Source organism: Notolepis coatsorum (genome assembly GCF_963971535.1).
Source record: "Notolepis coatsorum genome assembly, contig: SCAFFOLD_222, whole genome shotgun sequence".
NCBI lineage: Eukaryota > Metazoa > Chordata > Actinopteri > Aulopiformes > Paralepididae > Notolepis > Notolepis coatsorum.
In genome coordinates this window covers 24,205-37,065 of record NW_028172536.1, presented here as the reverse complement: position 1 = coordinate 37,065, position 12,861 = coordinate 24,205, and the positions used below count along the sequence as shown (strand labels likewise).

Here is a 12,861-nt window from a genome sequence, read left to right as displayed (position 1 = left end):
AACAACCATTCGATTTTATGAGTGTATATACACGTTGAGTTCTCATCACAGGGATAATAGCCAAATCTAAATTACAACTTTCGTCAAGAATAACAGCACATTTGGTCAATCACACCTGTACCGTCTCCGTGGGAAATATGGGTTTATTGCGTTAGATGTACTTAATAAAATGCGCTAACCAATCAATGGGACCGCAGAGGCTATAGGCCTATATACTATGTCCATGATTATATTGACCAGATTACAGATTATAGACTAGATTATATTGACTAGATTGTCCATGATTTGGGAGCAATGTAAGGACGATATTCACCATGATTGTAAACATCCATACCACTCGCTCAGATATCCAGTCACGCCTTCTATTTACTTCCATAGGACGCAAACGTGGAATGTATTAGCGTTCTAGCCCAGACCCCGTCTTCTCACTCGGGTGACGACACACAACAGATCTTATGGTTATGATGTAAAACGAATATTACAGGCGCTGGAAAATTTTTAAGTCCCTTACCAAACCGTATCGGTCTCCTGGGGGCTGCTCTATGGTTTCACTGTAAGCGAGCAAAGAAAGGTTCACATTGTGTCTCTTTTAGCAGAACCACACAAAGAACACAGGCTACACTGTTATCAAAGCACACAAAATATGTGGGAGACCCTGAGCCGTACTGTATCGTACCCATTCTGCAATCCGTCAAATAAAGTTTTCATTCACACATTCATTCACCCGTCCACCTTCGTTCTTCCGCCACCGTGCACGCACGTAATTTCATTCAACCCGATATCATCATCATGCGATACGTGTCTGGTACTGTCTCTAAAAAACAAAGAATCGCAATAATAATTACTGTTCCTGGTGGACCCCAGGAAGACTAATAAAATCAAATAATGGGTCAAATTACTAAAATTATGATTCATGGTCGCTCACTAATTCGCCGTTTATAGATAGCGAAATGCATGCTTGTCTCGCATCGTAGCGTGGCGGCGCTGCAAGCACAAATCAAAACTTCTCCTATTTATCAAAAGAAAAAAAACAAAACACCTCCGCTTCTCCAATTTATAATAATTGCAGCATCCTTATCCCAATTCCAGTAACATAACGTTCTATGATTAGCGCAGTGACCGCTTGTCAATGTCACACACCCCCCATCCTGACAACGCGCCCGACGCATATCGTTCTTCCTCGGGCCGGGTAATAAGACGTGGATGTCGGCTGAACCGAGCGCAAGGGTCCCACATCGTCCAAAAGAAAACAATGAATGAACAGCCCGCGGCCTCGAATAGGCGGCGCGTCTCAGTATTGTATGCTCTATATACCAATACGTGCGTCTACTCTTCATCAATGCAGTCCTGTGTGCGCAGCGGCACCAAGAGTCCCCGCACCGCGGATCAGAGAAAAAAATAAAAACGCTCCCCTGGAGTATGGTTCGGAGTCGGAGTCCGCACATTGTGCGTGTAACTATAATAATAATGCAGGACCTCTGCAGGACAACGAACTGGACCTTGAGTCCGGAATTAAAGTCTTTTCTATATAACGGAAAAGGACAGTCTTTGGTATATCCCATTCTATCACATGGGAAGGTTATGTTTTCAGAGCCAAACAAATGAAAGACGAAAATGATATCTGTATCGTCCCACTAGGCATATTATACTCTACGGTCTTTGTGCCTTGCGTTTATCAATAATACGTTTATTCATGCTCATGTAATACGTGAACCCTGTAGGACGCAGCGGCGCCCTCAGACACTTGCGGGTTTGCATTGAAAGCGAACTGTGCCTTCAAATATTCCCAGTTCCAGTGTTCCATTGTCCATCTTGCATATATAACCCGCTATCATATATTCAATTAGAATGTCAGAATTCATTATAGAATGATGATCAGCGCGGCTGTACCCCGCAATACGGTTAATTCGCATTAGAAAAAATAAAGATTGCTGGTTCAACAGCATCTATACGTGTGGTAATAACGCAGATATTGAGTGTACAATATTTATGTGAATATGCGCGTGGTGCACGGCACGCCTCTGTATCCAACCAAAACGAAAACGACTGCTTCCAGCCCACGAGTCGTGCGTCAGCAGTGCACACGGCGGTGTCCAGAGTGGTCGCGACGAGAAGTCAGGTACCCACTCCTCCTATATAGCACAATACAATAATATAATACCCGCTCCCACAACTGCTTATATAGCATAACATAATAATATAATATAACATAACACCCGCCTATCGTTAATGAACTAGATACATCCATCTAATCGTCAACGCATAGTCTGAAACTGCAATGTGAAGAGGGTTCAATCGTCAGTGGCTCCACAGACCTGCCCCCTCGCGCGGCCGCTGCGAGGGTTCAAAAGTCTGCTGAACCAGTACCCCTCCTCGCAGAGCAGGACATGGCCCCCCTACCACCAGTATACTAATTTCAATATAATATACCATTCACTACTGCAGTACTCTCTACCCACACCGTACTCCGACGGCGAGGCCTGGAGCCTGGGAAACAGCTAACGACCTACGGAAGACATAACAAATACTCCACACATCCGGACATATAACAACACTCAGAATTTAAGAAGCCTGTACAATACAATACTCAACACTAAAATACGGGAATAAAATATCGGTATAACATAACTCATATGCTAACCACATTCATGGGGTCTTCGTAACTCACAACTTTTTCAATCGACTAAGCTTATTTCGCAGACTAGGATTGCAGTCAACTGACGCAATTGAGACACCAATACCAGGACTAAGAAAAGGCCGATCGCGCCTTTACTCGTAATCTGTTCGTAATCCTCCCGCACTCCAGACCTGCAATCCATTTTATGTCTACTTAACAACTGATTACCCTTAACTTAAATAAACGGGTCTCTCCTAACCTATGACAGTACTCATTGCCTTTCAGAGAAGGACTTTTCATTCAACACAAACAACAACAACACCAGCAGAGGGGGGAAAAAAAGGACAGAATATAAAACCTCGATATAACACAACTCATAACCTAACCATATTCAATCGACTAAGCTTATTTCGCAGGCCAGGATTGCAGCTGGCTGACGCAATTAGGAGACTAAACAGGACTAATTAAGGCCGATTGGCCTTAACCGTAACCCATTCGTAATTCCCATGCAATTCAGCCCTACACAATCCCATGGTTTGTCTACTCAACCACTCCGGCCATACTCAAGCCCCTGTACACTGTGGCTCTAACCTAAACAAACAACCCTAACTTAAATAAATGGGTCGGTTCTAACCTAGTGTAGAAAAAAAAAGAGAGAGAGAGAGAGAGTGAGTGGAAAAAAAATATTTAATAAAAAGTTCTAGTTATAAATTGCACCTTGCAAATATTCATTTCAACAACACAATTCAATGGGTTTTACTTATATTTTTAGCCACCTATTTACAAGACAATAATTGAGAATGCATCCACTCATAACGGCTGTTTTAACTATGCAGATTTCGACTTTTACGTAACAGGCTTATCTGCTTACCTTTGAAAGTGGATCCTGAGTGGATGTCTCCAGTCAATATCGTCCGCAAACAGCTAGGTTGGTAAGTCTGATTGAATGCCCACCAGGAACGCCAAATTGTCACGTTTTAGATTCAAACGTGAAAGTTGTAAACGATACTTAAAAATATAAGAGATGAAACACTTTTGAAGGCATTTATTATAAACAGTTTAACATAAAAGTAAATTAGCAAGGTACAATTGAAATCTAAAGATTGTTACAACCGGCCGGTTGAGTATATAAAGAAAAGTATAAAAGTCAAGTCATTGTGAGTCAGTCCAGCATGTCTCGTCCGTGCAGTCCAGTCCAAGCAGAGAAGAAGAAAGAGTGAAGAAGTCCCCCCTTCCCTGTGGGGGTGATCTTTATTAGCGATCCCATAGTCCAGTGTGTATGTGGTCTCAGTCCTGCGTGCACGTTGTGTGTCTGTGTGTATTGGTCAGCCTGTATGTCCGCCGTGCATGAGTGCATGTAACGCACATGTACGTGTAAGTTGGTGCATGTGTGTGTCTAGGATAACGATCTGTGATTAATGGAGACTGGAATATGTGACCACTGGATGACCTGGCCATATATTAGTCGGCTTGTGGCATTTTGTTGAATTTATGTGATCCGGCTAATCTGGTGGGTGCTGTGTGCGCGTTGAGAACAAGGGTGTGTGTGTGTGTGTGTGTAGGTTTGTGTGTGTGTGTGTGTGTGTGTAGGTTTGTGTGTGTGTGTGCTTTGAGGGTGTGGATGTGTGTGAGCTTGTCCTATGTGTATGCTTGTGTGAGAGGGACGGAACCATGCACCAGGGGTCAGCTTGCAGGTCACTGATCTGTGAGTGGCCCTCTGTCTGAGAGAGAGACGTAAACAAGCTTTATATAGTGTAGTGATGGGAGAATGTCTCTGCTTATAAAATTACATGATACGTGTCATATTTCATCAGTCTCTTCTCTTGCTTTCCATCCTCTTCGTTAATGGTATGCTTAGCTTTTGCTCTTGTTGGGCTAGCGACTAGCCACGCGGTGCTCCCGGTGCTATCCTAGCCTATAACTTCAGCTAAGCTTGCTACAGTACCTCCACTATTTTGCCCCGGCGTTATCTGGGCCCATAACCTGTTAACAGAACTCAACTATAGGGCGACAATAATATGGTCAAGAGGCATGGTTTCTATCTTGAGCCTGAACTGGCATGACTTCCTTTTATTCACATGGTAAGCAGCAGTAATACAAGTCTTCTCTCACTGAGAGACATTGGGGGAGAGAACGAAATGGGTGGATACCTTTGCTTTTATAGTTGCCATAAGGTAAAGTACCTGGGTGGCTCCGCCTAGAGCGCCCTCCAGTGGGAACAGATATATATGCAACTAGACAATCACTGGTGGAGACAATTATACAGTATATGCAGGTAAACCGTTACTAGTGTAAACAGCCATATGTACAGTTAGACAGTTACTAACAATCCTACACAGAGACTCTGATCTCAACAATTGTATAGTGAAATTATTGTAGCAAATCATGTTTTGTTTGGTCAGAGAGGCTACAACCATAGAGAAAATCCATCCAGGACTAGAGGAGGCTCCATGCCAGAGTTCCACAAACAAACACACGTTCTGTTCCTTGTTTCTCAGCCATCTGAGGAAGAGGAGATTGTGGACCTGATGGTGATGAAGTTCTGCAGTCTTTTTGGCATCACGTTTAAAGAGGAGAAAGAAGGCTCCAGTCCTGAGGAGAACAGTGTCTCTGACTGGTGTCCATAAAGGATCCTCGACCACTTCATCAACAGATCTAAACATTGGTCCAACGTCATTATAGAATGTAAAGCTTCACTCACTCTGCTTCTTATACTAACCTTCCTACTGTCTTTTACTATCATGCACTTTGCTACTAAGTAATCTTCCTTGCCTATTATTACTACCTACTATGCTATATGTCTTTACTACTATGCACCCAAGCCAAGACTGTAGCACTCAAGTTCAACACTGTTTGACGAACAATGTTACTTAGCTGCCAGAGTTGTACAATTCCTGCTGACCTGTTGTACAGAACTTGAAAGTCGCTTTGAATAAACGCATCAGCTAAATTACTAAATGTAAATGTTATACTATATTGGTTTAATAAAATATACACTACCTACTACTTCAGATGAAGATGTCGGGTAAACATCTAACAACTATTGTATTTGTGTTCATAGGAGCAAAGCATAATCCTGTCTGCTGCTTTATATGCCATGAATAAAGCTATTCTCCTGTAATTCTCATATTTCTTACCATTCAAACAAAAGAACATTAAAGATACTAGAGGGTTACACTCCGCCGAAGCTTAACAATCTCCCCAATATGTTGTCACTGTCACACACAACATTTTACAACCTTTCAATCCATGTTTTATTGTCAACCATGGTTATACCACCTCACACACATATTTGACAAGTTTGGTGCAAAATGGACCAAATGTTACACATCACTTCTTTTTTCCATGTGTTTATCCAAATTCTGTTTGATCTGGCGGTTCAGGCCGTTTCATCTGTCAACTACTGCATGTAAATAACACAATAACGTAGTTGTTTCCCAAAAATGCCACAGAGCAAGTTCCATAACAATGGGTTGAACAGCACAGGGGGAGTAGGGAAAAAATAGATTTTCAAATGGTGGATGGGTGTCATTCTTGTGACTGTATGATTAATGAGTCAGGAGATACACTAATTTCAAGGTTGAAGTTTGGCCTGATAGAATGTCACTTTGCAGGTGCAGACACTGCTTTATTGCATTGGTGAAATGAATGACAATAGGCTATTGAAGACTGACTAAAAAACAGGGGTCCTCATTCTCAAACATGTTCGTAAGTACCTGTGTAAATATCTTGGTAAAAAATTCGTACTAACAAATTTACAAGAATCAGGATTCCTGAACGGGTGAAACGGTCTCCGTAAGTGGCCAAAATCATGAATGCACAATCGCAGATCCGAATGGTAGATTTGTAATTGTATCAGGGACACTTAATTGTGTTCCTGTAACATTGATAAACGTGTATGGTCCAAATTTTGATGATCCACATTTTTTTGAGACAGTTCTGAATAGAATTCCTGACATCGGTAATACAAATATTATATTGGGTGGCGACTTCAATTGTGTAATTGACCCTGTGTTGGATAAAAAGTCATCAAAGGTATCCGTGAACAGCAAAGCCAGTGAGGTGTTAAAAAGTGCCATGCACAATCTAAACCTGGTTGACATATGGAGGCTACGCAATCCTACCAATAGAGACTACTCTTTTTTCTCTCCAGTGCATAAATCCTATTCTAGGATTGATTTCATGCTGTTAGACTCTAAACTGATATCCAATGTTGTGTCCACACAATACCATACTATCCTGATAAGTGATCATGCTCCCATGTCACTGGATGTTAGGTTCACTAGACATAGAAAGGAACGCACCTGGAGATTTGACAACACAATCTTAAAAGAGAAGAGTTTCTTAAAATACATGTCAGCTAGGCTACCTGACATTATAGACACAAATGATACAGGGGATGTGGATGACTCAACACTGTGGGAAGCTATCAAGGCAGTGCTTAGAGGTAGCATCATATCATACGTGGCAGGTAGGAGAAAACAAATGTCAAAAAGACTAGTGGAGTTGGATGATTCTGTGTCTCAACTAGAACACCTGTACAGGGTCTCTGCGGATCCCGACATCCTGAATTCTATAGTCTCTCAAAGAGATGAGTACAATACTATTTTATCTGCACAGGTCAATAAGCAATTGAATATGATAAAACAGATACAATTTGAAATAGGTGACAAACCTCAGAAACTGCTGGCACGTCAATTAAGACAGGCGCAAGCTTCCCGTGCAATACTAAAAATAAAATCAGACACAGGCACTGTTCTTACAGACCCCAAAGACCCACAGGAGTCCCTTCCTCCAATTATGGAAGTGTTTAATTATTTTGGCTCTCTTTCAGGTTTTCAAATGAATTGGGATAAAAGTGAATTAATGCCAATACAATTAAATAAGGATAGCTCCTCATTGAACTCTATCCCCTTTAAGATTACCAAAGATAGATTTACTTACCTAGGAGTGACCGTTACTAAAAAACCTGAACTCTTAATGGAAGAGAATTGGAAAGTAAAAATAAAACAGTTGAAACAGAATATAGATTTTTGGAAGACCCTCCCACTGTCACTGGTTGGGAGAGTAAACACTATTAAAATGGTGGTTCTTCCGAGATTTACATACATCTTTCAGTCAATTCCAGTATTCATACCACAGCGGTATTTCAAAAAGTTAGACTCGATTATAATCCCCTTTATTTGGCAGAATAAAGCTGCACGTATTAGCAAAAAACACTTATGTAAAACAAAAAATGAGGGTGGCTTTGGTCTTCCAGACTTCAAATGTTACTACTGGTCTGCACATTTAAACAATATGGCTTTCTGGAGAAGTGCTAACCTTACGGAGGGCATGGAGGAGGTCACTCCTGCATGGCTCTCAATGGAGCGAGCAGCCTGTCAGGGAACCTCTCTCCTAGCCCTTTTGAATAGCCCTGTCAAGATAAACAAATCATTATATGAAGGGAATTTTATAGTACATAGCTCCTTGAAGGTATGGAAACAGATTAAAGCATACTTGAAAGCTCCAAATATGTATACAGACACTCCAATCGGTAATAACCATGCCTTTAAGCCATCCACTATGGACCAAGGGTTTGCACAGTGGAAGGTGAAGGGTATAGGGAGCTTGAAGGACTTGTACCAAGAGGGCCAGTTCCTATCATTCGAGCAACTGAAGGTCAAACACGATTTACCGTCAACACATTTTTTCCGCTATCTACAGATACGGAACTTCGTAAGGACTCATGTAGATACATGGTCAGACATTCCTCAGCATCAAGCACTGGAAAATATAATTAATGTTAGACCAGGTAGTAAAGGGGCGGTGACAAAAATATACCAGACACCTTTCAATCAGGTAATAGTTAGCACAGAAAGATATAGGACTGAGTGGGAATCAGAACTGGGGATACCCCTCAATGAGGAATTCTGGGAAACATGTCTTACAAATATTCACCGGTGCTCTGTAAATGTTAGAATCAACTTGATTCAATTTAAAGTGATACACAGGTTGCACTACTCAAAGGTGAAAGTGAATAAGATGTATCCTAGCTTATCAGCACTGTAACAAATGTAAAAATCAAGATGGTACCCTTACACATCAACTCTGGTCTTGTCCCAACTTACACACGTTCTGGTCTGATATATTTGACTTTTATTCAAAAGTTTTTAATAAACAGTGGGAACCCTGCCCCTTAGTGGCCATTTTGGGATATAGTGACGATGTCACTAAGTACTCTGAAAATGAAAAAAGGCCGATATATCTAGGTGCTGTGTTGGCTAAAAAGCTCATTTTGAGACTTTGGAAGTCGGATGCAGCACCTTCATTTGAAATGTGGATGAGAGAGCTGGGTGAGACCCTCTACTTAGAGAGGCTTAGATCAAAATGTTACTCATATTACAGCAATGTCTGAAGGTATAATCTCTGTGGTGTCTTGGCTTTTGGCCTTTTTCTAATGATATATAAAATGAAATATAAGTTCAAAAGGTCACTCATATTACAGTAATGTCTGAACTGAAGGTATAGTCGCTGTTGTGTCTTGGCTTTTGGCCTTTTTCTAATGCTCTGTTTTTTTTTTTTTTTTTTGTTTTTTTTCAGCAAAAATCTAGCTTATTTAACTATCCTGTTTATATGTATGTATGGACCCGCCAAAAGAAAAACAATTATGTTTATTCTTACTTTGAATATTTTTTGTTATATGCCGCTGGACAATTGTTTTTGAACAAGAAAAAAATAAGATTGCATGTGTGCATCAATATGGAATGTAACTAAAGTAATGTGCAATAAAAATACTTGTAAAAAGTGGCCAAAATCTTCACACTGGGTTCCTTGAATGAAATACGTCACTCATTCTTAAACTGCAAAGTGCTTTCTCGTACACCTGAATTTGCATACAGACACGCCCCGCCAGCTCCTTATAAGGCGAATGGGGCATGTGCAAGACGGCGAGGGCCATGTGCAAAACAGCAGAGGGTCGGCATTGCATCTGCACCATGCTGACCCATTCAACAGGTAGCGATTTGCGACTGATCTCAAAATGTGATTAGATACAAATGTATTGTCATACAGCACAAGTACAATACAACATCCAACCAGAGTGCAAATGTGTGTGTGTAATGCTCACGATGCCTCATTGAGTCAGGACTATAAATGAAAAACGTAATTGTTAATGATACAACTATTGTCGTATTTATTGTCATTATAATAATTTTATTCCACGGATGTCTGTAGTATCAGCAATCCCCAATGGCTTGTGCCAGAGAAAGCTGTTAAAAACACGGGCGCACACCGGTCTGTCCCACTTACGACTTTTCGAGTTCGTAAATCCTACATAAATCCTACAATAAATTTACAATACGAAGCCGTTCAAGAATGCCGAATAAGTACGTAAATCTAGTTACGAAGGAATTCCTTGGTAACTTTTACGTATGTCCATTCGAGAATGAGGACCAGGGTTGGTAAATCTGAGGGACTGTAACGTAACAGACTTGTAAATACACAAGTTGTAAGTCACAACATGTAACTTTTAGTAACTTTTACGGTAGGCTAATGGTCCATATCCACTTCCAGTCATTGTGTAAACTAGCTAGAACTCTCTGTACTGCACACACAGAGATGAGAAGGGTAGGGGAGAGTGGGGAAATTTGTGCCAATTTGTGTGTGTTATCTAGAAAACCATAGAAGAAGTTGGTCATGTGACAACATATTTTTGAAGAGGCATCCATTTCACTCAGTCTGCAAAGAAGGGAAACACATTTAAGCACATTAAGTTTAAAAAAAAACATGGTTTTGCCCTCCAAAGTAAAATTTGTATGATCAAGGTTTTTTTATTGCTGTGTTTGAACAATTATAGACAACTTTGAAAACAGTTCACACATGTTTTAGTGCTTTAGTAAGCTACACCATGAGTCTATACAGTTAGCATGATGCTAGCTCAAAACAGCTGGGTGATAAAAAAAAATCAAAATGGTAGGCTTGGGGTGATTTGTGCCAAAGGGCCTGGGTTAAGTTGTGCCAGGTGTTCTGTTTGTTAAGTTGCCCCAACTTATAATTATTAACTATATATATTACTTTATTGTATTTTATTGTTATTGTACATTGTATTCTTACATTTGATCACTAAAACGATTGATATTCTTAACTTTAGACCAAAATCCATCATGCCACGCAGATATACAAATGGAAGACAGACAGGGTTTCAACTCCTCTTGAGAAGTTGGAAAGAGCAGTGAAAGAGGTGCAACAGGGGAAGACTATACGTCAGGTTGGAAAGGAGATGAAGATCTGCAGGATGCTTTTACCGGTTTTGAGATAAAAATTATCTGTTTTACTTAAAATTATCAATGACACAATTTACCCCAGTGTATTCTCTCTAATGTCACAACTTGCCCCGCACCGGGGGCAAGTTGTGCCACAAAACCACTTTTATTTCTAAAGCTATATTTCTGAAACAGTTTATTTAAGATCCAAAGTGATTGTCCCCAGGGATGCACAACATCCTAAACTATATGTACATATTTTAGCTGGGGGCATTACTGTAATCCCCTTGCTTTAAAGGCACTTTAAGTAAAAATGGGCACTTCTTACCCCACTCTCCCCTACCTGTCTTCTTGTCTGACTCTGTACTGTACACACAGAGATGAGGAGGGTATCTTGTCTGACTCTGTACTGCACACACAGAGATGAGAAGGGTATCTATCTTCTGGTCTGACTCTGTACTGCACACACAGAGATGAGAAGGGTATCTATCTTCTGGTCTGACTCTGTACTGCACACACAGAGATGAGAAGGGTATCTATCTTCTGGTCTGACTCTGTACTGCACGATCACATAATACCTGCACATGGTCCTTTTACATATCTGTAGATACTATATCTATCTCTACATATCCTACTCTTACTAGTTACTGAGTGGCCAGTATGACTTACTACTACTATAGGGTATTTATACCTGTATCACTGTACATATTAATACCTGTTCCAATTGAGCCAGTCACTCCAGCAAAGCCTGCACTCAGTCGGCCCTCGGTCTGCTCACCTCTTGGTGTCCGCTCACCTGTTGGTGTCCGCTCACCTTTGCCACACAAATCAGAGGCCTTGGATGTAACTGTAGGCTGATCATTTTGGTGTTTGGTTCCTCGGACATGTTCATACAGGATAATCTCCAAACATCTGGTCAGATTTAGTTCTATCTCTGCTGTAATAGGTAACCAGAAATTGTGATTTAGTTCTATCTATGTTGTAATAGGTAGTCAGTGTGATTTAGTTATATCTCTGTTGTAATAGGTAGCCAGACAGTGTGATTTAGTTATATCTCTGTTGTAATAGGTAGATAGTCAGTGTGCTTTAGTTCTATATCTGTTGTGATAGGTAGTCACAGTGTGATTTAGTTATATATCTGTTGCAATAGGTCAGGGGTGGCCAACCAGTCAAGAGACTAAGAGCCACAAAAATTACTGTGGTACCACAAAGAGCCACACCATATATACCAGCATTTCTCAACCTTTTTTTCAGTCACAAGTCAAGTCAAGTCAAGAGTTTTAATTGTCACGGCATACAAGTATACAATGAAATGCGGGTGGTCTTGCCCGCGACGATGTGCAATACAGTGGTACAACATATTAATAGAATCCAATAAAAATACAGTGGTACAACATATAATAGAATCCAATAAAAAACAACAGTGCAATAAACAGGTAACATGGTGTGACATCTCGGTATCTGTACATAGTATTTACAGAGCATATAGGACATGCTAGGTAGCTTTAGTAGTGCAATACACTGTTCCTGTTGTTATACTAATTTAAAGTGGCCTTTCCTCTTGGCCATAAGTGTGCGTGTGTGCGACATGAGTGTTAAAGTGGCTGCTAGTGTGTGAGCGTGCTCAGCGTGCGTGTCGTGTGTGTGCTTGTGTGTGCTTGTGTGTGGATAGTTCAGTTTCTGTGGCTCTCAATGTTCATTGTTCAAGGCTCTGATGGCCTGGGGGAAGAAGCTGAGCCTAAGCCTCTCCGTCCTAGTAGCTGGGGTTCGCAGGCGTCTGCCTGACCTCAGCAGCTGGAACAGGCTGTTATTGGGGTGGTGGGGGTCTTTCATTATTCTGCAGGCTCTGGATTTGCACCTCTTGTTGTATAGAACCTGCAGGGTAGGTAGCGCAATACCCGTGGTACGCTCGGCTGAGCGCACCACTCTCTGTAGGGCCTTCTTGTCCTGTGCCGTGCTGTTTCCATACCAGGCGGTGATGTTTCCGGTCAAGATGCTCTC

At 41.1% G+C, this 12,861-nt stretch overlaps 1 protein-coding gene across 1 annotated transcript in view; it reads left to right on the top strand.

The window, feature by feature from the left end:
* LOC311247709 (polycystin-1-like protein 2) overlaps positions 1-5,244 on the top strand; it is a gene marked incomplete at both ends in the record, with an annotated part of 216,415 nt that extends 211,171 nt beyond the window's left edge. The window contains one exon of the mRNA XM_084338717.1: positions 5,116-5,244. Within this exon, the coding sequence (XP_084194843.1) occupies positions 5,116-5,244 (129 nt within the window). The remainder of the gene's footprint in view (positions 1-5,115) is intronic.
* Positions 5,245-12,861: the final 7,617 nt, after the last annotated feature.